The sequence below is a fragment of the Bos grunniens genome, chromosome 10, assembly GCF_055505025.1.
Source record: "Bos grunniens cultivar Pamir isolate PY7600 chromosome 10, Bosgru_T2T1.0, whole genome shotgun sequence".
NCBI classification, from domain to species: domain Eukaryota; kingdom Metazoa; phylum Chordata; class Mammalia; order Artiodactyla; family Bovidae; genus Bos; species Bos grunniens.
Window position 1 is genome coordinate 75,171,593 of NC_141174.1, and position 23,726 is coordinate 75,195,318.

The window sequence follows — 23,726 nt, forward strand, 5'->3', positions numbered from 1 at the left end:
TCTTCTTTCTCAAGAGTTCTTTGGCTATTCGGGGTCTTTTGTGTTTCCATGTGAATTGTGAAATTTTTTGTTCTAGTTCGGTGAAAAATGTCATTCGTAATTTCATAGGGATTGCATTGAATCTGTAGATTGCATTTGGTAGTATAGACATTATCACAATATTGGTTCTTCCTACCCAGGAACATGTAATATCTCTCCATTTATGTCATCTTTGATGTCTTTCATTAGCGTCTTATAATTTTCTGTGTACAGTTCTTTTGTCTCCTTAGGTAAGCTTATTCCTAGATATTTAATTCTTTTTGTTTCAGTGGTAAATGGAACTGATTCCTTAATTTCTTTTTATGATTTTTCATTGTTACAGTATAGAAATGCAAGTGATTTCTGTGTATTGATTTTGTATCCTGCAAATTTGCTAAATTCACTGATTAGCTCTAGTAATTTCCTGATACTGTCTTTAGGGTTTTCTATGTACAGTATCATGTCATCTGCACACAGGGAGAGCTTTACTTCTTTTCAAATCTGGATTTCTTTTATTTCTTTTTCTTCTCTGATTGCTGTAGCTAGGACTTCCAGAACTATGTCACTACTAATAGTAGTGACAGTGGACACCCATGTCTTTTTCCTGATCTTAGGGGGAATGCTTTCAGTTTTTCACCATTGAGAATAACGTTTGCTATAGGCTTATCATATATGGCCTTTACTATTTTGAGGTAGGTTCCTTCTATGCCCTCTATGGTGCTTTTTAATGTGCTAGAAGTTAACAAGCAAATTTGGTTATGAGGAAAATTACATAAATAGAAATTTAATTAACCAAAAAAGTTACTGAATGCTCACTATATTCTTTTTAAAACAAACTTCATTTTGTATTGGGGTATAGCTGATTAACAATGTTGTAATAGTTTCAAGTGAGCAGCCAAGGGACTCAGCCACACATATACATGAATCCATTCTATATTCTGAATCCTGTGCCAGGATCTGTAGAAAACTGTTAGAAGCATAAAAATCAACTGTAAGAAAGGACAGTGGATCTCTGAGGCAAAAATCACCGTGAGCAAGTAAGGGGTGTGGTAAGGTGGGCAGACTCAAAAAAAAGGTTTGAGGAGAGGGGATCCATGAATTTGTGAACATTTTGGAAAGGAGTTAGAGGCCATTGCAATTGTTCTTCTGAGGTAAGTGCATTCCTTGGAAGGAGAGAAGTTCCAGGAAAGCTCTGGAGGCTAAGAGTAGATCAATGCCACAGCATGTCAGGGCATGGATATCTACTCTACCTCATTGCTTAACCAGGGTCCATGAAGACTGAAAAGATTTGACTCTGTCAGCTTCGCTGAGCCTTTTTCACTCTTCTTAGCCATTTTGGACGTTCTCTTGCTTGAATACACCAGGCTTGTGGTCTGAGACCCATACACTGGCCCTTTCCTCCACTTGCCTGGAATTTCACCTAGGTAAACGTAGGGTTGATTCCTGCTCATAATTCAGATATCAGCTTGAGTGGCAATGCCAGGAAGAGACATACTATCTAAGGAAGTTCCCTCTTGCCTTTCTAAGACTCTACTTATTCTTGACCATATGCTTTTTAAAATGTCTTCATATTTTTAAAATCTATTTGAAATATTGCTTTGTTCATTATTTTTGTTTCATTCCATAGGAAAAAAGTTTCATAAAGTGGAAAGTAAAATTTTTTTGTTCTTTGTACCTAGAGGGATGCCTGACTTATAGTAGGAAGTCAGTAATATTTGCCTGACCTACAGTAGGAAGTCAATAATTGTTTGTGCATAGAGCAATGGTAAATAAAAGCTGAGAGGGAGAAAGAAACAACTCTTTCTTTCTGAATCACAAGGAATGGAAAAGGATGGGAAAACCTAATAGATTTAGCACAACCATTAAAATAAACTTTTTCAGAGACACATGTATGCCAATGTTCATTACAACACTATTTACAATAGCTCGGACAAAGAAGCAACCTAGATGGCCATCGACAGATGAATGGATTAAAAAGCTGTGGTGCATACATATGATGGAATATTACTCAGCCATAAAATGGAATGAATTTGAGTCAGTTCTAGTGAGGTGGGTGAAACTAGAGCCTGTTATACAGAGGGAAATAAGTCAGAAAGAGAAAAACAAATATCATATATTAATGCATATACATGGAATCTAGAAAACTGGTACTGATGAACCTATTTTCAGGGCAGGAATAGAGATGCAGGCATAGAGAACAGACTTGTGGACAGAGTGGGGGAAGGAGAGGGTGGAAAGAATTGAGAGAGTAGCACTGACATACATACCATGCGTAAAATATATAGCTGATGGGAAGCAGCTGCATAATACAAGGAGTTCAACCTGGTATTCTGTGACAACCTAGAGGGGTGGGATGGGGTGGTGGGTTGGGGGAAGATTCAAGAGGAAGGTGACATATGACATATGTACCCTTATGGTTGATTCACATTGTTGCATGGCTGAAACCAACACAACATTTTAAAGCAATTATCCTCCAATTAAAAAAAATACTGCTAAGTCAAAAATTAGGGGAAAAAAAAAAAAAAAGGAAGCTTACCTATAGAGAAACACAAAGAAGAAAAGAAAAAAAAAATCACCAAAAATAATCCCATTCAAATATAATGGTAAAAATTTTGTTATGTTTCTTTCAAGATATTTGTTTATACACTTAAAAATTATACAGTGTAATATCACACTGTTCCACAATTCACTTAACAATGTGATATGATGTAAATCTTTTCATGTTGATGTATTATAGTATGTGGCTAGAATTGATGGCTATTTGGTAATATAGTGAATAGATAAGAGTTATATTGCTTTGTTGTTGTTTAGTTGCCAAGTCATGTCTGACTCTTTGCAGTCTCATGGACTGTAGCCTGCCAGGCTCCTCTGTTCATGGGATTTCACAGGCAAGAACACAGGAGTGGGTTGCCATTTCCTTCTGCAGGGGATATTCCTGATCCAGGGATTGAACCTGGGAGTCCTGCATTGCAGGCAGATTCTTTACCGTCTGAGCCACCTATATTGCTTTAATGAATACTTTATTGTTAACATTTGTTTCCAATTTTTTAAAGTGAAAGTGAAAGTTGCTCAGTCATGTCTGACTCTTTGCGACCCTATGGACCATAGCCTGTCATGCTCCTCTGTCCATGGAATCCTTCAGGCTAGAATACTGGAGTGCATAGCCATTCCCTTCTCCAGGGGATCTTTTCAACCCAGGGATTGAACCAGTTACCAACAATACCTCTATGAAAGATCTTGATGTACTTCCTTGTGTGTATCAGTTAAGTTCAGTCGCTCAGTCGTGTCTGACTCTGTGCGACCCCATGAATCGCAGCATGCCAGGCCTCCCTGTCCATCACCAGCTCCTGGAGTTCACTCAGACTCACGTCCATTGAGTCAGTGATGCCATCCAGCCATCTCATCCTCTGTTGTCCCCTTCTCCTCCCGCCCCCAATTCTTCCCAGTGTCAGTCTTTTCCAGTGAGTCAACTCTTCACATGAGGTGGCCAAAGTACTGGAGTTTCAGCTTCAGCATCATTCCCTCCAAAGAAATCCCAGGGCTGATCTCCTTCAGAATAGACTGGTTGGATCTCCTTGCAGTCCAAGGGACTCTCAAGAGCCTTCTCCAACACCACAGTTCAAAAGCATCAGTTCTTTGGCACTCAGCCTTCGTCACAGTCCAACTCTCACATCCATACATGACCACAGGAAAAACCATGGCCTTGACCATACGGACCTTTGTTGGCAAAGTAATGTCTCTGCTTTTCAATATGCTATCTAGGTTGATCATAACTTTCCTTCCAAGGAGTAAGTGTCTTTTAATTTCATGGCTGCAGTCACTATCTGCAGTGATTTTAGAGCTCCCCAAAATAAAGTCTGACACAGTTTCCACTGTTTCCCCATCTATTTCCCATGAAGTGATGGGACCGGATGCCATGATCTTCTTTTTCTGAGTGTTGAGCTTTAAGCTAACTTTTTCACTCTCCTCTTTCACTTTCATGAAGAGGCTTTTTAGTTCCTCTTCACTTTCTGCCATAAGGGTAGTGTCATCTGCATATCTGAGGTTATTGATATTTCTCCCAGCAATCTGGATTCCAGCTTGTGTTTCTTCCAGTCCAGCACTTCTCATGATGTACTAAAAAAAAAAAAAGAAAAAAAAATATATATGTATGGCTTTGATTACTTCCTCATGACAACTTAACAGAAATGAAATTGTTGCTAAAATATATTCATAGGGTTTCATTACATATTGTAAAATTGCCCTCTAAAATGGTTGTGTCAATTTAAAATTCCTCATCAGCAGTGAATTAGAGGACTAGTTGTTCCCACCTTTGGAAAAGGTGGACCTATAATTTGAATCTTTACAAACTGAAAAATTGAAAAATATTATCTGCTGATATAATTAAAAATTTCTTACTTTTGTTATCAAATATTACATATTTACAAAAATGTAGCACATATTTAGTTAGAAAGCATGATACCTACTAACCCATCCATCATTGCACCTATTCTCCTAACTTCTATCTGCTTCCCCTTCAGATGTAATCAATATCCAGGATTTTTTTTGTTTATGCTTCCTCAAAGCTGCTCCTCTTACAACTATGCAAGAAGTTGTCCAAGAACTCAATGCTGATCATTCTACGGTTGTTTGGCATTTGAAGTAAATTGGAAAAGTGAAAAAGCTTGATAAGTGGATGCCTCATGAGCTAACCGCAAAATCAAAACAAAAAAATCATCATTTTAAAGTGTCATCTTCTGTTATTCTATGCAACAACAATGAACCATTTCTTGATCTGATTGTGATGTGGGATGAAAAGTGAATTTTATATGACAGTCAGTGATGACTAGCTCAGTGGCTAGACTGAGAAGAAGCTCCAAAACTAAACTAGCACCAAAAAAGGGTCATGGCCACTGTTTGGTGGTCTGCTGCCTGTCTGATACATCAGAGCTTTCTGAATCCCCATGAAAACATCACATCTGAGAAGTATGCTCAGCAAATCCATAAGATGCACTGATAACTTCAATGCCTACAACCAGCATTGGTCAACAGAAAGGGCCAGTTTCTTCTCCATGACAATGCCTGATCGCATTTCACACAAGCAACTGCTCAAAAGTTGAATGAATTGAGCTATGAAGTTTTGCATTATCTGTCATATTATGTTGACTTCTCACCAGCCAACTGCCACTTCTTCAAGCATCTTGACAACTTTGTGCAGGGAAAATGCTTCCACAACCAGCAGGATGATGCACAAAATGCTTTCCAAGAGTTCAAAGAATCCTGAGGCATGGATTTTTTTTTTGCTACAGGAATAAACAATATAGAAATAAACTTATTTCTCATTGGCAAAAATGTATTGATTGTAATGGTTCCTATTCTGATGAATAAAGATGTGTTTGAGCCTAGCAGTGATGATTTAAAATCCAGTGTCTGAAACTAATATCACTTTTGCACCAACCCAGTAGAATAAATGAATTCAGTAAAGTTGCAGGATACAAAATTAATATACATAAATTTGCTGCATTTATATACAATAATCCAAAGAAATCAAGAAAACAATCTTATTGACAGTTGCATCAGAAATAGTAAAATACCTAGGAATAAATTTGACCAAGGAGGTGAAAGACCTGAAAACTAGAAGGATTTTCCAGGCAACAGTACTGGAGTGGGGTGCCATCGCCTTCTCTGAAAGAAACTGAAGATGACCCAAATAAGTGATTCGTGTTCGTGGGTTTGGAGAATTAATATTGTTAAAATGTACATACTACCCAAGGAAGTCTACAGATTCAGTGCAATCTTAATTGAAATATCCATGGCATTTTTAACAGAACTAGAATAAACAATTCTTAAATTTGTACGGAACCATAAAAGAACTTGAATATTCAATGTAATCTTGAGAAACATATACAAAGCTAAAGGTATCATACTGCATGGCCTCAAACTATACTACAAAGCTATAGTAATCGAAACAGCATGATAATGGTGCAAAACAGAAACATAGACCAATGAAACAGAATAGAGAGCCTGGAAACAACCCATGCATATACAGTCAAAGCAACTAAATAATAACAGCAAATGGCAAAAGGAGACAAGAATATACAATGGGGAAAAGACAGTGCTGGGAAAGCTGGACCACTACGTGTAAAAAAAAAAAAAAGTGAAAGTAGATCATTTTCTCACACTACATATTAAAAAATGAAAAATGGATTAAAGACTTAAAGGTAAGCCCTGAAACCATAAAATTAGGAGAAAACATGAGCTATGTGGTCTTCATATGCAGTTTCCTTTTAAACTCAGTCTTAGCAATATTTTTTTTTTGATTTGTCTCTTTAGGTGATGGAATTCCAGCTGAGCTATTTTGAATCCTAAAAGATCATGTAGTTAAAGTGCTGCACTCAATATGCCAGTGAATATGGAAAACTCAGCAGTGGCTACAGGACTAGAAAAGGTCAGTTTTCATTCCAATCCCAAAGAAAGGCAATGCCAAAGAATGTTCAAACTACTACACAATTGCACTCATTTCACACTCTAGCAAAGTAATGCTCAAAATTCTCCAAGCCAGGCTTCAATAGTACATGAACCAAGAACTTCCAGATGTTCAAGTTGGATTTAGAAAACGCAGAGGAACCAGAAACCAAATTGCCAACATGCATTGGATCATAGAAAAAAACAAGAGAATTCCAGAAAAACATCTACTTCTGCTTCATTGATATGCTAAAGCCTTTGATTGTGTGAATCCAACAAACTGGAAAGTTCTTAAAGAGATGGAAATATCAGACCACCTTACCTGCCTCCTGAGAAATCTGTATGCAGGTCAAGAAGCAACAATTAGAACCAGACATGGAATAATCGACTGGTTCCAAATTGGGAAAGGAGTATATCAAAGCTGCATATTATCACCCTGCTTACTTAACTTATATTCAGAGTACATCATGAGAAATGTTGGGTTGGATGATGCACAAGCTGGAGTCAAGATTGCTGGCAGAACTATCAATAACTTCAGATATGCAGATGACACCACCCTTATGGCAGAAAGCAAAGAGGAACTAAAGAGCCTCTTGATGAAAGTGAAAGAGAAGAGTGAAAAAGCTGGCTTAAAACTTAACATTCAAAAATCAAAGTTTATGGCATGTGGTCCCATCACTTCATGGCAAATAGATGAGGAAACAATGGAAACAATGACAGACTTTATTTTCCTGGGCTCCAAAATCACTGCAGATGTTGACTGCAGCCATAAATTAAAAGACATTTGCTCCTTGGAAGAAAAGCTATGACAAACCTAGGCAGCATATTAAAAAGCAGAGACATTACTTTGGCCACAAAGTCCCATATAGTCAAAGCTATGGTTTTTCCAGTAGTTATGTATGAATATGAGAATTGGACCATAAAGAAGGCTGAACACCCAAGAATTCATTCTTTTGAACTGTGGTGTTGGAGAAGACTCTTGACAGCAAGGAGATCCAACCAGTCCATCCTAAAGGAAATCAGTCCTGAATATTCATTGGAAGGACTGATGCTGAAGCTAAAGCTCCAATACTTTGGCCATCTGATGTGAACAGCCAACTCATTTGAAAAGACCTTGATTCTGGGAAAGATCCAAGGCAGGAGGAGAAGGGGATGACAGAGGACATGATGGTTGAATGGCATCTCCACTCAATGGATGTGAGTTTAAGCAAGCTCAGGGAGATGGTGAAGGTCAGGGAAGCCTGACGTGTTGCAGTCCGTGGGGTTGTAAAGAGTTGGACCTGACTGAGCAACTGAACAAATAATAAACCTTTTTATAGGTCAAAGAAGGCTGTCTATTTGTAAAAGGTGTATCTATTTTCAGAACATTCTGGTAACAATTCCTTTTAAATTGCAGTAATTAACATTAATATTTTATAACTTGACAACACTCTGATGAAACATGTCTGTAGTCCAGAGCCCTGGATTTTGAATCTTGTGGGACTGAAAGGGATTTAGTGAGCCAAAATTGCTGATATAAGAGATAGCCTTATGGTCCGTGGTTTCTCATTTGCTGTTACCTCCTTTTCTCATGGAAGAGTGTCTTTTTGCTATGAAACCTCTAGAAAGTACTAGAGTAGAAAAATACTCTATTTCCTGCTGATTCTCAAGCATTCTAAGGTGTTGGGTTTCTTGGTTATATCTACTGTACTGATTCATGTTAAAGCAAAAATATTTCTGTACATCAGTTTAAAACACCATTAAATTTGATACCAAGAAGCTACTTTCTTTTCTCTGTTCTTTTTATTTCCCAGGTGAAAATCAGGATGGACTCTGAGGCATAATTCACAGGAATATCCAATGAATGAAGGGCTGGTTATTCCCAAGACTCACACAAATGCTTGGCCACCATATGATAATTAGATTTTTTTTTTTAACTTTAGGAAAACAATATTAAGCTCTTTGTTTCAGAAAGGTTTGTAGTCTCAATCAGAGTGAAACTGTCCTTTCTTGAACCTAGAAAAATGTTTCTATTTCAAGCACTATCATGCAAAACATATGTAAAACAAATGTTTTACTGTTTAGCAGATCCAAAATTAATCCACCCTATCCTTGGGTCTCTCTGCAGTGATTGCTCAGTAATTTCCTCTCCCTTTAACTTAATCTACAGTTTTACTGTCATTTGACGTATTTGTTACATATGTATTCTGGGCAATGCATGGAAAGGAGTAGCAAGATGTATAACATTATGACTCTTGCTAAGGGTGCTGGGGAGATGATGCTGAACTGCATGGTGAATGAAGAGTGGAATTTTGACTGGAAAAGAGGGAGGAGGAAAAGCATGATATTTTTATCTTTTCTATGCCTTATTCCTTTCTATTCCCCTATGCTCTATGTCCTTTTAATTTTTCATGGTAGATAAATTCCTAAGTGATGTTTTCCATTTCTGTGTTTTATAAACTCTCACTTTCTGTCATTTGGTTCTCAGAATCCACCAAACTCTTATTTTTTTTCTTTTAGAAATTATAGCTCATATAATTGGAAGTTTTCTATCTTCTCACACAATTTGGAAGGAATTGATCTACCATCTGAGGAAAATAGACAGCTTAACTCAGGTAAGAGAGATTCCTGTTTCTTACTGCTCTTCTTTGCAAATAGGGTTAATAACATTTTCATCACTGGAAATGAGTCATTTCTAGGGCTCTGAGAAGATTCACTTGTGTTGTTTTTGATGCAACACAGATGAAACAGACAGCGGAATGCAGTAAAATACATTTCTCATGTGAAAAGCTCATAAGATCAGGTATAGGCAGCATAGCATAATTTGGGTGTCAAGTTGTTGATGTCTCTTTCTGATGTGCAAGGAGGGTGGGTTAAAAGTGGGAGAACTGTATGGGCTTCCCCAGGGGTTAAAACTCTGTACTTCCATCACATGGGCCTTCAGCTGTCCAATTCCTAGTTGGGGAACTAAGATCACACATACTGCTCTGTCAAGGAAATAAAAAGGTGGGAGAGTTATAGCAACCTGAAATACTCCAGAAACATGGCACAGGTTGTTGTTTAGTTGCTAAGTCATGTCCAACTCTTTTGTGATCCCATGGACTGCAGCCCGCCAGGTTCATCTGTCCATGAGATTTCTCAGGCAAGAACACTGAAGTGGGTGGCCATTTTCTTTTCTAGGGGATCTTCATGACCCAGGGATAGAATCCACATCACCTGTTTGACAGATGGATTCTTTATCACTGAGCTGCCAGGGAAGTTCATGGCACAATTAGGGACATATACAACTAAAAGGGCTTCCCTTGTGGCTCAGCTGGTAAAGAATCTGCCTGCAATGCAGGAGACCTGGGTTTGACCCCTGGGTTGGGAAGATACCCTGGAGAAGGAAAAGGCTGCCCACTCCAGTATTCTGGCCTGGAGAATTCCATGGACTGTATAGCCCATGGGGTCACAAAGAGTCTGGCATGACTGAGCGACTTTCACATAACTGAAATAAAAATCTTGTGACAGTTGTTAGATTTGGGTTTTATATAAACCTAGGTGACTGCATTGATTTCCTCTAGCCCTTCATGTAGAAGTGGCTCAACATGTAAATGGCTTAATTGAAAAGGGTCTGGAAAGGATGCTTTGGAGGCCAGGAACTTGGAAGAGAATAGATCTTGGTGAGGATGTCATAGTGGTGGTCTTGGACTGCCAGGGACTGTCTGAGAGAAGTAGAAAATGAGCAGGAGCAGAAGGCAGTATGACAAGAGATGGTAGAGGAGCTGGAGATGAGGTGGCAGACACCAAAGACCCTCTGCCTGTCAAGTCTTTGCAGGCAGCCCATTTACCTGTCAAGTACCTTGGAAGTAAAAGCTACTTCCTCACACCCTCGAAGTTACTTTGTCTTTAGGTTGTCAGTGACTTATAGAATAGTGTAGTGAAAAGCGCTGGACTCTGGAGTCAACTCGCTTTGTAAATTAATATTTTTTCTTTAAAGAGAAAAACACATTCAAAATAGAAAATTTATCATCCATGGCCTCTTCATAGAAAGCAACTGTTAAAATTTTGGCATTTTCTTCCAGTACTTTTTAATCCATTGCATCTTTAAAACAATTGAAAGAATCGGATTTGTATTGGATACCTAGCTATGAAAAATTAGGCAATTAATTCAATCTCTTTGAGTCCTTATTTTGTATCTGCAAAATATGGATCATATTCCTTTTTCCTATGCTCTACCTTGCTACCGTGAAACAAAAGAGGTGAAAGACTTTTTAGAGGCTGTAAACTTTTAGAAAAAGGAAATTAATGTTATAAACTTTGATTTTGTATTCTGTAGGAAATTATTAATAAAACAGGGTTAAAAAGTAACAGCATTTTGGTAGGAAACAATTTGAAGAAATTGTCTTATTTGAAATTATATGAGAGAGTAGGTGCATTCTTGATTCAGGCGAGTTTATAACTCATATGGCTAACTGTGAGGAATAATGATATTTCTACATACTGTATTTTATTTTCAGAGGGCATAGCACAGCTATAATGTATAAATTAAATAATATATTATATATATATAATATTAATGTTTTCTAAAGCCAATATGAGATCAGAATAAATAGAAGTATGTCATGCAAATTTCAGGAAATAATTGTATTATATATATGATTAGATAGACTCTTTTCAATATCCTACAACCAAGATTCATTAACACATTAAGGAAGTAGAAATATGTGTAGACAGTAAAGAAGACAAGAAATATACTAATATGTTTAAAAGAGTTGAAAAAGGAGATGTCATGATCCTCTACATAGAAAACCCTAAAGAGTCCACCAGAAAATTACTAGAAATAATCAATGACTACAGTAAAGTTGCAGGATATAAAATCAACACACAGAAATCCCTGGCATTCCTATACACTAATAATGAGAAAACAGAAAGAGAAATTAAGGAAACAATTCCATTCACCATTGCAACGGAAAGAATAAAATACTTAGGAATATATCTACCTAAAGAAACTAAAGACCTATATATAGAAAACTATAAAACACTGGTGAAAGAAATCAAAGAGGACACTAATAGATGGAGAAATATACCATGTTCATGGATTGGAAGAATCAATATAGTGAAAATGAGTATACTACCCAAAGCAATTTATAGATTCAACGCAATCCCTATCAAGCTACCAACAGTATTCTTCACAGAGCTAGAACAAATAATTTCACAATTTGTATGGAAATACAAAAAACCTCGAATAGCCAAAGCGATCTTGAGAAAGAAGAATGGAACTGGAGGAATCAACCTACCTGACTTCAGGCTCTACTACAAAGCCACAGTTATCAAGACAGTATGGTACTGGCACAAAGACAGAAATATTGATCAATGGAATAAAATAGAAAGCCCAGAGATAAATCCACGCACATATGGACACCTTATCTTCGACAAAGGAGGCAAGAATATACAATGGATTAAAGACAATCTCTTTAACAAGTGGTGCTGGGAAATCTGGTCAACCACTTGTAAAAGAATGAAACTGGACCACTTTCTAACACCATACACAAAAATAAACTCAAAATGGATTAAAGATCTAAACGTAAGACCAGAAACTATAAAACTCCTAGAGGAGAACATAGGCAAAACACTCTCTGACATACATCACAGCAGGATCCTCTATGACCCACCTCCCAGAATATTGGAAATAAAAGCAAAAATAAACAAATGGGACCTAATTAACCTTAAAAGCTTCTGCACATCAAAGGAAACTATTAGCAAGGTGAAAAGACAGCCTTCAGAATGGGAGAAAATAATAGCAAATGAAGCAACCGACAAACAACTAATCTCAAAAATATACAAGCAACTCCTACAGCTCAACTCCAGAAAAATAAACGACCCAATCAAAAAATGGGCCAAAGAACTAAATAGACATTTCTCCAAAAAAGACATACAGATGGCTAACAAACACATGAAAAGATGCTCAACATCACTCATTATCAGAGAAATGCAAATCAAAACCACTATGAGGTACCATTTCACACCAGTCAGAATGGCTGCGATCCAAAAGTCTACAAATAATAAATGCTGGAGAGGGTGTGGAGAAAAGGGAACCCTCTTACACTGTTGGTGGGAATGCAAACTAGTACAGCCACTATGGAGAACAGTGTGGAGATTCCTTAAAAAACTGGAAATAGAACTGCCTTATGATCCAGCAACCCCACTGCTGGGCATACATACTGAGGAAACCAGAAGGGAAAGAGACACGTGTACCCCAATGTTCATTGCAGCACTGTTTATAATAGCCAAGACATGGAAGCAACCTAGATGTCCATCAGCAGATGAATGGATAAGAAAGCTGTGGTACATATACACAATGGAGTATTACTCAGCCATTAAAAAGAATACATTTGAATCAGTTCTAATGAGGTGGATGAAACTGGAGCCTATTATACAGAGTGAAGTAAGCCAGAAGGAAAAACATAAATACAGTATACTAACGCACATATATGGAATTTAGAAAGATGGTAACAATTACCCGGTGTACGAGACAGCAAAAGAGACACTGATGTATAGAACAGTCTTATGGACTCTGTGGGAGAGGGAGAGGGTGGGAAGATTTGAGAGAATGGCAATGAAACATGTAAAATATCATGTAGGAAACGAGTTGCCAGTCCAGGTTCGATGCATGATGCTGGATGCTTGGGGCTGGTGCACTGGGACGGCCCAGAGGGATGGTATGGGGAGGGAGGAGGGAGGAGGGTTCGGGATGGGGAACACATGTATACCTGTGGCGGATTCATTTTGATATTTGGCAAAACTAATACAATTATGTAAAGTTTAAAAATAAAATAAAATTGGAAGAATAAAAAAAAAAAATAAAAAAAATAAAAAAAAAAAAAAAGAAAAAGGAGATGTCATTAGTAATAAAAAGTATTTATCCTGCATGTAAGATTAAGGAGAGGTATAATACTGAAAAATTGTCATTTAGTCACTGACCAAAGATTTAGTTGATGACTTCTTTGGCATTTTTCACATGCATAGTGAAGTGAAAGTCGCTCAGTTGTGTCCGACTCTTTGTGACCCCATGGACTATACAGTCCATGGAATTCTCCAGGCTAGAATACTGGAGTGGATAGCCAGTCCCTTCTCCAGGGGATCTTCCCAACCCAGGGATCTAACCCAGGTCTCCCACATTGCAGGTGGATTCTTGACCAGCTGGGCCACAAGGGAAGCCCACAAGGGAATACTGGAGTGGGTAGCCTATCCCTTAATTGACCCGGGGTCTCCTGCATTGCAGGTGGATTCTTTACTAACTGAGCTATCAAGGATGCCTTCATATGTATAAAATATCATTATATGGTGAATCATAATAATTTCTATCTCTCCTAAGTAGTAAGCAGAAGTAAACAGTTGTAAATAATCATCCGAAGTAAATTATGTCTGAGGGTTTGGAGAGGAGTGAGACAGCCATTCATGAAGTCCTCAAAAGGATGCCCAAAACAGGTTTTAGAATTTACACAGTTGCACATATTTAAAGTTGTGCCTTGTGTATGTAGCCTTGATCCTCCCTTTGGCCTCTAGGTTACAATGATTTAGGTCCTCCCCTATGTTAATGATTCTAGTTATAATCTTTTCAGTTATGCCCACATAAGAATGCTTAGAGAAGTGGGGTAATTAAATAAGATGGTATTGCTAAGCTATCTGAAAGTGAGTCAGAATAAATCTATACTAGCATCAGAGATTAATATCTAAGCCTTTGGACCACTTACTTTTCATTTATGAATATTTTGCATGTTCCATGAACAGAAATATCTGTGGATCATGGAGAAGGAAACGGCAACCCATTCCAGTATTTTTGCCTGGAGAATCCTGTGGATGGAGGAGCCTGGAGGGCTGCCGTCCATACGGTCACACAGAGTCGGACATGACTGAAGTGACTTAGCATGCATGCATTGGAGAAGCAAATGGCAACCCACTTGTGTTCTTGCCTGGAGAATCCCAGGGAGAGAGGAGCCTGGTGGGCTGCCATCTATGGGGTCACACAGAGTTGGACACAACTAAAGTGACTTAGCAGCAGCAGCAGCATGAATTGGGAATAACCTTTGATGAAAAGAGATAGTTAAAGTGTTAATCACTCAGTCATATCTGACCCTTTGTGACTCTATGGACTAAAGCCTGCCAGACTCCTCTGTCCATGGGATTTCCCAGGCAAGAATATTGGAGTGGATTGCCATGCCCGTATCCGGGGGCTCTTTCTGACTCAGGGATCAAACCTGTATCTCCTGTATTGGAGGCAGATTCTTTATCATCTGAGCCACCAGGGAAGCCCATTTCTCTTCAAATATAGACCAGACAGAAATATAGCCTAATTCTTCCCCCATGGAGTAAGAATTCAAGCCTTTTCTGTAATGTCCATAATGCCCCTCCTTCACTACTATCAGTTGTCTGTCCTTTAAATAGTCTTCCTTTGTCTAATCTTTTTAATTTTTTTTAAAATTGAGTACAATTGAAATATAACAGTGTATTAGTTTCAGGTGCACAGCATAACGGGAACATAAGCCTGTAAGGATTTAAGTCCTTTCCTATGTTAATGACTAGTTAGAATTCTTATTTGAGGAGTTATAATCTTCAGGTCCAGTCTGTAGAATAGGCGTTACCAACAGAGAGAGAGATGACAAAGTCTTTGCACATCCCATTAGCTACAATATTATTCAGAAAGTAGGAAATGGTGAACAGTATAAGTGATGCATAGATATCAGAAGGATAAAGATTTAGCTATTTTGAGGTATTTGGTAATCTTCATATGATCAGTTTAAAGAAGGTAGAGACAGCTGTTAGACTCCAAAGAGTTGAGGAGGAGGTCACTGATGGGCAATAGAGCAGAGAGTATTAAAGGGGTATAAATATTTCTTTAAAAAATATTTATTAGAAGATAATTACTTTACAATATTGTGCTGGTTTCAGCCATATATCAACATGCATCAGCCAAAGGTGTGTGTATGTCCCCTTCCTCTTGAACTTCCCTTCGCCTCCCACCCTATCCCACTCCTCTAGGTTGTCGCAGAGTACTGGATTTGAGCTCTCTGCATCATACAGCAAATTTTCACTGGCTAGCTGTTTTACATATGGTGACGTATATGTTTCAATGCTACTCTCTCAATTCGTCCCACGCTCTCTTCCCCTTGCTGTGTCCACAATTCTGTTCTCTGTCTGTGTCTCCATTGCCACTCTGTAGGCAGGTTCGTCATTAACATCTTTCTAGATTCCATACGTATGCATTAGTATACAATATTTGTCTTTCTCTGACTTACTTCACTCTGTATAATAAGCTCTAGGTTCATCTATCTCATTAGAACCGAGTCAAATGTGTTCCTTTTTATAGCTGAGTAATAAGGAATTTGTACTTTTAAAAGCAGTAAGACCCACTGGACATTTTTTGGTGGTAGTTATATAATCAAAGTGTTACCTAGGTATCTGGGCTTCCCAGGTGGCTCAGATGATAAAGAATCTGCCTGCAATGTGGGAGACCTGGGTTCAACCCCTGGGTTGGGAAGATCCCCTGGAGGAGGGTATAGCAATCCACTCCAGTCTTCTTGCCTGGAGAATTCCTATGGACAGAGGAACAGGGTCACAAAGAGTCAGACACGACTGAACAATTAAGCACAGCACCTAGGTGGAACAATCTGATGGCCAGAATATAGGTTAGATGGGGAGAGATAAGTTGTTTGGTATTGCAGGATTTCAGTAATGATGAGGAAAGGCAATCAAGATTTGAGAAGAGTAGGATGGATAAGATGCCTGAAGTACTATAAAAGATCTGGAAGAAAAGCTGCACTGGGGAATAGAGAGATTATTAGTTGTGTAGTAGTCATGTGAAATTTCACCAATATATAAGCATCTAGGGGATAGTGTTTAGTGAGCTATGGGAAATACAGCTATGAAGTTTAGGATAGAATTAGGGGATGAATAGATTCAATTTGCATTTACATGCTGGGGAAATACTAGACCTTTGCATATATATTGTTTTTCATACAGTGGTCAGGCTTTTGGGGAAGGTATTAATATAATTAGAATACATGAAAGACCATTAGGTGAAGAGAAAAACAAGATCTTAAATAATGTTATTATTTATACAGTGAATAAGTGTTGAAAAACCAGGGAAAGACAAAAGGAGGGGTTTGAGAAATAGGACTACCAGGAGAGTTTAGTGCCACTAAAGATATTTATAATAACATCATTATGATGAACAGTTATTGAGTTCTTGGTATGAGTCAAATATGGGTCTAAGTTAGTTTCCTTTAGATATTTTTGAGGCCAGACTATTTTCACTCCAATTTAACAGTGAATAAACTTAAACACCATAAGATTAAATCATTTTTCCAAGGTCGGGGTAAATGGTAGGGCAGGTAGTTGAGTTTAAACATAGCAATCTGGTTTGTAATTTTTCACTTTTAACCAACCTTTTACATCTTTCTCTCCAGAACATTAAATATTTGAAGGAAAATGAATAAACTAATTTAAATAAACTACATAATACTCTAACTTGTACATTTGGAAAGATGAACAGGTTTGGATTTTATTTTGAATTCTATTAAAAAATTTTATTATTATTATTATTATTTTACTTTACAATATTGTATTGGTTTTGCCATACATCAACATGCATCCGCCATGGGTGTACACGTGTTCCCCATCCTGAACCCCCTTCCCACCTCCCTCCCCATACCATCCCTCTGGGTCATCCCAGTGCACCAGCCCCAAGCTTCCTGTATCCTGCATTGAACCTGGACTGGTAATTCATTTCTTATATGATATTATACACGTTTTAATGCCATTCTCCCAAATCATCCCCCCCCTCCCTCTCCCATAGAGTCCAAAAGACTGTTCTATACATCTGTGTCTCTTTTGCTGTCTGCTACTTTCTAGAGAAAATTTCATTTATTTTTAAGGTCAACCTTCATTTTGGTAGAAAATGTTTGATCTGAGATTAATTCTGACTTTGGAGCCCTAAAAAATCAAATTCTCAGGTTGAAAAATGTAATAAGTGAGTTAGTTGCTCAGTCGTGTCCAACTCTGTGACCCTGTGGACTGTAGCCCACCATACTCTTCTGTCCATGGAATTCTCCAAGAAAGCATACTGGAGTGGGTTGCCATTTCTTTTTCAAGGGGATCTTCCCAACCCAGGGATTGAGCCCAGGTCTCCTGCATTGCAGGCAGATTTTTTTACCATTTGAGACACACGTAATCTTTTCTTTAATCATCTCATTACAAAACAACAAATAAAAATATTGTTATTGAGAGTTACAGTTACTTCAAACATCAGCACCATGTTATTTATTTCACAGATTTTTAAGCACTTTTCTATTGTCAAGTAGTTATTCCAATAACATTTACAAGGAGTTTAATACTGTGTATTAAATGATATTTACATCCTTGGAGAGATCAGAGGCTGAAAAATATCAGATTGACTGGATACATTGAATGACTCTTGCAAATGAATGGGAGATGATTTCTGAAAGTTCAGTTCAAATATTATAATCTACATGTATAAAGCATATATTAAGTATATGTGATATTAGGGCATGTTGAATACAGGGCTGCTGCAAGAATCAGATGCTAATTTCAATAAAAAATTAATAACAGCATGTAGAATGATTCATGAGTAACATAGTAAGAACTTTGGGAGTAGACCAATTCAGATAAATTTAAGCAGAGGATGATTATTCTTGAAATTCAAATTTGAGGCTGGAAGGTTAATGGAATGCATATTTTAATGTACCTAAGATAAAGATAGTGAGATGGAAATCATGATAGTAAGCAAAACAGGGGGGATAGATTCAGGAGGCATAATATGTAAAACAAATAGAAGTTTTAGAGGATAAAAAGGAACTGATTTAATTTAAATGGGAAGAGGAATGAGAATAGGGGTGTGAAAAATATTTTAAAGAACTCAGCTTAACTGGTGGTGGGGAAAAGTAGAAGGAAATAAAATATATTAATAGGAAAATAATTGGCATCTTATTTTAAAATATGAATGCAGAAATGTAACTCTGGAAGAGACAATAAACATGCAAAGAATAGACAAATATATAGGACTTTCGTGTTAATAAGGCAGTGATAAAATGAATACTATCTTTACCAAACCAACACAAATTAAATGTGGAAAAGTTCTCTTTTTGCTGATGACATTATTGTAAGCCAAGAAAATCCAGGACATTACTATAAAAAATTACTACACAGAATGTGGTAAGGTATCTGCATGTTAGGACAGAATGAACTTTTCTTCATTCTTGCAAGACGAATCTAGACATGGAAATGAGAAAAGAGATTCTGTTCATAATGCTAAGAAAAAAAGCTAAAAAATACATAGGAACAATTTTTACAAAGAAGGTATAGAATATGTGTAATAAAAGACACAATCTTATTAAATGACATGAAACAAAATTTGAACAGATGAATCAGATCAGATCAGATCAGTCGCTCAGTCGTGTCTGACTCTTTGCGACCCCATGAATCGCAGCACGCCAGGCCTCCCTGTCCATCACCAACTCCCAGAGTTCACCCAGACTCACGTCCATCGAGTCAGTGATGCCATCCAGCCATCTCATCTTCTGTCGTCCCCTTCTCCTCCTGCCCCCAATCCCTCCCAGCATCAGAGTCTTTTCCAATGAGTCAACTCTTCGCGTGAGGTGGCCAAAGTACTGGAGTTTCAGCTTTAGCATCATTCCTTCCAAAGAAATCCCAGGGCTGATCTCCTTCAGAATGGACTGGTTGGATCTCCTTGCAGTCCAAGGGACTCTCAAGAGTCTTCTCCAACACCACAGTTCAAAAGCATCAATTCTTCAGTGCTCAGCCTTCTTCACAGTCCAACTCTCGCATCCATATATGACCACAGGAAAAACCATAGCCTTGACTAGACTAACCTTTGTTGGCAAAGTAATGTCTCTGCTTTTGAATATGCTATCTAGGTTGGTCATAACTTTCTTTCCAAGGAGTAAGCGTCTTTTAATTTCGTGGCTGCAGTCACCATCTGTAGTGATTTTGGAGCCCAGAAAAATAAAGTCTGACACTGTTTCCACTGTTCCAAATTTGCTGGCATATTGAGTGCAGCACTTTCACAGCATCAGAACAGATGAATAGATGCACTATATTCTTATTTATTTATTGGCTGTGTTAGGTCTTAGTTGTAGCATGAGAACTCTTAGTAGCAGCACATGTGATCTATTTCTCTGACCATGAATCCAACCTTGTACCCTTGCATGAGAACTCGAAGTCTCAGCACCTGAACCACCAGGGAAGTCCCAAACATGATATTCTTAAATGGGAAGATATCATCATAACAATGCTACTTCATTCCAAATTAATATATAAATTTCATGCAATTATGAAATTTTCTAGGGGACTGGATAAAATGATCTTAAAGTTTATATGGAATAATACATACACAAGAATAGCCAAGAAAGCATGAAAAATAATAGCAGGAAAGGAGGGACTTGCTTTATCATGAGACAAAGCATAAAGCCACTATTATGAAATACTCTGATATTTCTACAGATGTAGATAAATATATCAGTGGAAATAGAAGAAAGAATTTGGAAGCAGATCCCAAATATCTGAAAATTTAGCAAAATGAAAATGGTAATTAAATTCAGTGGTAAAAGAATGGGCTATTTAACACATGATGCCATTACTTGCGGAGACGGCAATGGCACCCTGCTCCAATACTCTTGCCTGGAAAATCCCATGGATGGAGGAGCCTGGTAGGCTGCAGTCCATGGGGTTGCTAAGAGTCAGACACGGCTGAGCAACTTTACTTTCACTTTTCACTTTCATGCATTGGAGAAGGAAATGGCAACCCACTCCAGTGTTCTTGCCTGGAGAATCCCAAGGACAGGGGAGCCTGGTGGGCTGCCATCTATGGGGCCGCACAGAGTCAGACACGACTGAAGCGACTTAGCAGCAGCAGCAGCAGCAGCAGCAGCCATTACATGGTGCCATTACAATTCTATTATACCTGGAAGAAATTAAAAGTGGACTGATATTTTAAAACATATACAAATATAATAGAGCACAGTTCTAAACAGAAAACGAAATACAATAAAATATTGAAAGAAAATCTAAGGGTATGTATGATCCAGGAACAAACGAGATGGTAACTGAGACTAAATTCAGTAGCTGTAAGGCAAGTAAGAGCTGTATTTAATCATATAATATTTAAATCATACAACTTGGGTATAGCCAAAGAAATCATAAAACAAAACAACAGATAATTAATTTAAAAATATAATAAATGACAAAAACTTAACATTTACAATATAAAAAGAGCTCTTACAAATGACAAGAAAAAGCACAATAAGAAATAGGAAAATACACGGAAAGGTAATTCACAGAAGAGCAAATCCAAACTGCAAGAAAATATGTTCAAATTTTTTGATTGTCAGACAATGAAAATTAGAGTAACAATGAACTATAACTTTTCACTCACTACACTGGCAACAATTTAAAAAGTGTCAACATTTATTCTTGTGGAAATATATGTCTATTATAGCCTTTTGGGAACGCAATCAAGCAAAACTACCCAAATTAAGAATATATATATTTTGACCCAGTAATCTCATTTTAAGCGTTGATGCCATGAAAGAAAAAATTAATACAAAAGATGTGTGTGTAAAGATATTTGTAGCATTGTTTGTAGGGCTCCCCAAACTAGAAACTAGGTAAATGCTTATTAACAGGGAAATTAATAAATAAATTATGGTCTATCCACACTGTGAATCAGGCAGCTATTACAAAGAATAAATTAGAGCACCTCTCCAGACAGCTTTCTGTACCTTTTTGTACATGTTTTCATTCTGTGGCGTATTTCAGGAGAGAAATTTGGAAGTACAAATCTCTCTATTTCCTGAGTTACCTCTCTCTAAATCCAAAGGTGCTTTTGTCTATATTTTCCTTTCTTGTTTAGACACTAAAGCCCAAACTAAATTTGAGGTACATGATTAAATGATATCAAAGATTTATGCAGGGGACATTTCTGATTCTGGCTCTTTGTTCTACTTGTACTGTGTAAACTCTAAGTAACTCTGTACAATGGCAAGATGATCTTTCTGACATTTTTGCAAGGACTTTCTTTCCAACTTACTGATTATGTCTGTCTCCCTCTTATGTTCTTTAGTTAACCTCAGGGTCAGCCTTGTGCATGGTTGATGGATGGAGGAAATCGCTCAGTGGTGTCTAAATTTTTGCTGCAGGGACTCACCAGTTCTTGGGAGGTCCAGATTCTTCTTTTTCTATTGTTCACATTATTTTATATAGCGAGTATGTTGGGAAACCTTCTCATTGTGCTCACAATTTTCTCAGACCACCATTTACATTCCCCCATGTACTTTTTGTTGGCAAATCTCTCCTTCATTGACACAGGTGTTTCCAGCATTGCAACCCCAAAGATGATTTCTGACCTTTTCAGAAGACACAAAGTCATCTCCTTCAGAGGCTGCATCACTCAGATGTTCTTTATTCACACTGTTGGGGGTGCAGAGATGGTGCTGCTCACAGTCATGGCCTATGACCGGTACGTTGCCATCTGTAAGCCGCTCCACTACCCGACCATCATGAGCCTAAGAATGTGCACTTCTCTTCTGGCTGTTGCTTGGACCATTGGACTCATCCACTCTGTGGCCCAGCTGGCTTTTGTTGTCAACTTACCCTTTTGTGGCCCCAATGAAATGGATAGCTTTTACTGTGATTTTCCTCGGTTCATCAAGCTTGCATGTACAGACACGTATAGATTGGAGTTTCTGGTCACTGCCAACAGTGGTTTCATCTCCATGGGCACCTTCTTTATCCTGATTGTGTCTTACATCTTCATCCTGGTCATGGTTCGCAAACACTCTTCAGGTGGTTCATCCAAGGCCCTTTCTACCCTCTCAGCTCACATCACTGTGGTAGTTTTTTTCTTTGGCCCTTGCATTATTGTCTATGTGTGGCCATTCCCTACCTTACCCATAGATAAATTTTTAGCCATCTTTGATGCTCTTATTACTCCTTTTATGAATCCTATTATCTACACACTTAGAAATAAGGAGATGAAGATGGCAATGAGGAGACTGTTTGGTAAGGTTTTAAGTTTTAAGAAGAGTTTTTTCATGCACAATTCAAGAAATTCAGATTGAGCTTGACTATTCTTGGAAATTGTCCTCTTTTAATTACACTTTTCATATATATTTTCAATGTATTTAATGATGTTTGGGCTTACCTGGTGGCTCAGTGGTAAAGAATCTGGCTGTAAGCAGGAGATACGGGTTTGATCCCTGGGTTGGGAAGACGTTTCATAAATATTTCAGTGTATTTAAGATTTTCAGTATCCACTGTGAAATCTCTCCTCAGGGATTGTGTTCTGAGCTGGTCAGTTTTTCATAGGGACACTTACTGTAAGGAATCTGAAAACATTAGGGAATAGTAAATTCAGCAGGCTTCTCCAGTAGCTCAGCAGTAAAGAATCTGCCTGCAATGAAGGAGATGCAGGTTCAATCCCTGAGTTGGGAATATCCACTAGGAGGAGGGCATGGAAACCCACGGACAGAGGTGCCTGGTGGGCTACAGTCCATAGGGTTGCAAAGAGTCGGACACGACTAAAGTGACTGAACACACATGCACAGTAAATTCAGCAGTGTAATATAACATCCTTATTAGTTTTTATTATAGATGTTGGTAAAGGCTCATGTCTCATATAATGGGCACATTTTCTATTAAAACAAAATGTTGGATACTCTTCTCTTAGGTAGCAATTCTCAAAGATGTGGCTCTTCCGGTATACATATGTACCGCTCTTTGAGCCCTTTGTGTTTCTCAGTGTCTATATACCCAGAAGAAAAAACAAAACCAAAAATAAACTGCCTACGTAGCTTTGAGAATTTGAGGCTTCTAACATCTGAATTTTGCCATCCACACTCAGATTTAATTAATAATAAGGTTTTTTAATGTAGTTAGGATTGGAATATTAAATTTCGGATAACTCATAGAGTGACAACTCAGGAGGCATTAATATTATTAATTAATCAAGTGTTTTGAGACCTGGTCATGTAAATTTCTACTCCTCAGTGTTTATGATTTTTCCTAAACAAGAGTCACTATTTTTATATGACAATGGTAACTATGTGAGACTAAATGATTATAAATGGATTGAATATTTTGTAGATAAAAAGGAATACTGAATTAAAAAGGAAAAGATGTCCATATTATGAGAATGAGGCTAATAACTAAATAAAACAAAGTATAGAAATTACAAAAGAAAATTTATTACAAAACTGTATAAATGAAGA

The 23,726-nt window shown here is 37.7% G+C and overlaps 2 protein-coding genes across 2 annotated transcripts in view; both read left to right on the top strand.

Annotated features, from left to right (window-relative positions):
• The first annotated feature begins 8,960 nt into the window (after positions 1 to 8,960).
• Positions 8,961 to 23,726, top strand: part of LOC147364848 (olfactory receptor 4F15-like) — a 58,541-nt gene continuing 43,775 nt past the window's right edge. Inside the window, exon 1 of the mRNA XM_086322095.1 lies at positions 8,961 to 9,056. The gene's annotated coding sequence lies outside the window, so the exon portion shown is untranslated. The remainder of the gene's footprint in view (positions 9,057 to 23,726) is intronic.
• LOC147364849 (olfactory receptor 4F3/4F16/4F29-like) lies at positions 21,597 to 22,577 on the top strand. Its single transcript, XM_086319045.1, has one exon. It carries the CDS (start codon positions 21,612 to 21,614, stop codon positions 22,575 to 22,577), a length of 966 nt encoding a protein of 321 aa, XP_086175171.1. The 5' UTR covers positions 21,597 to 21,611.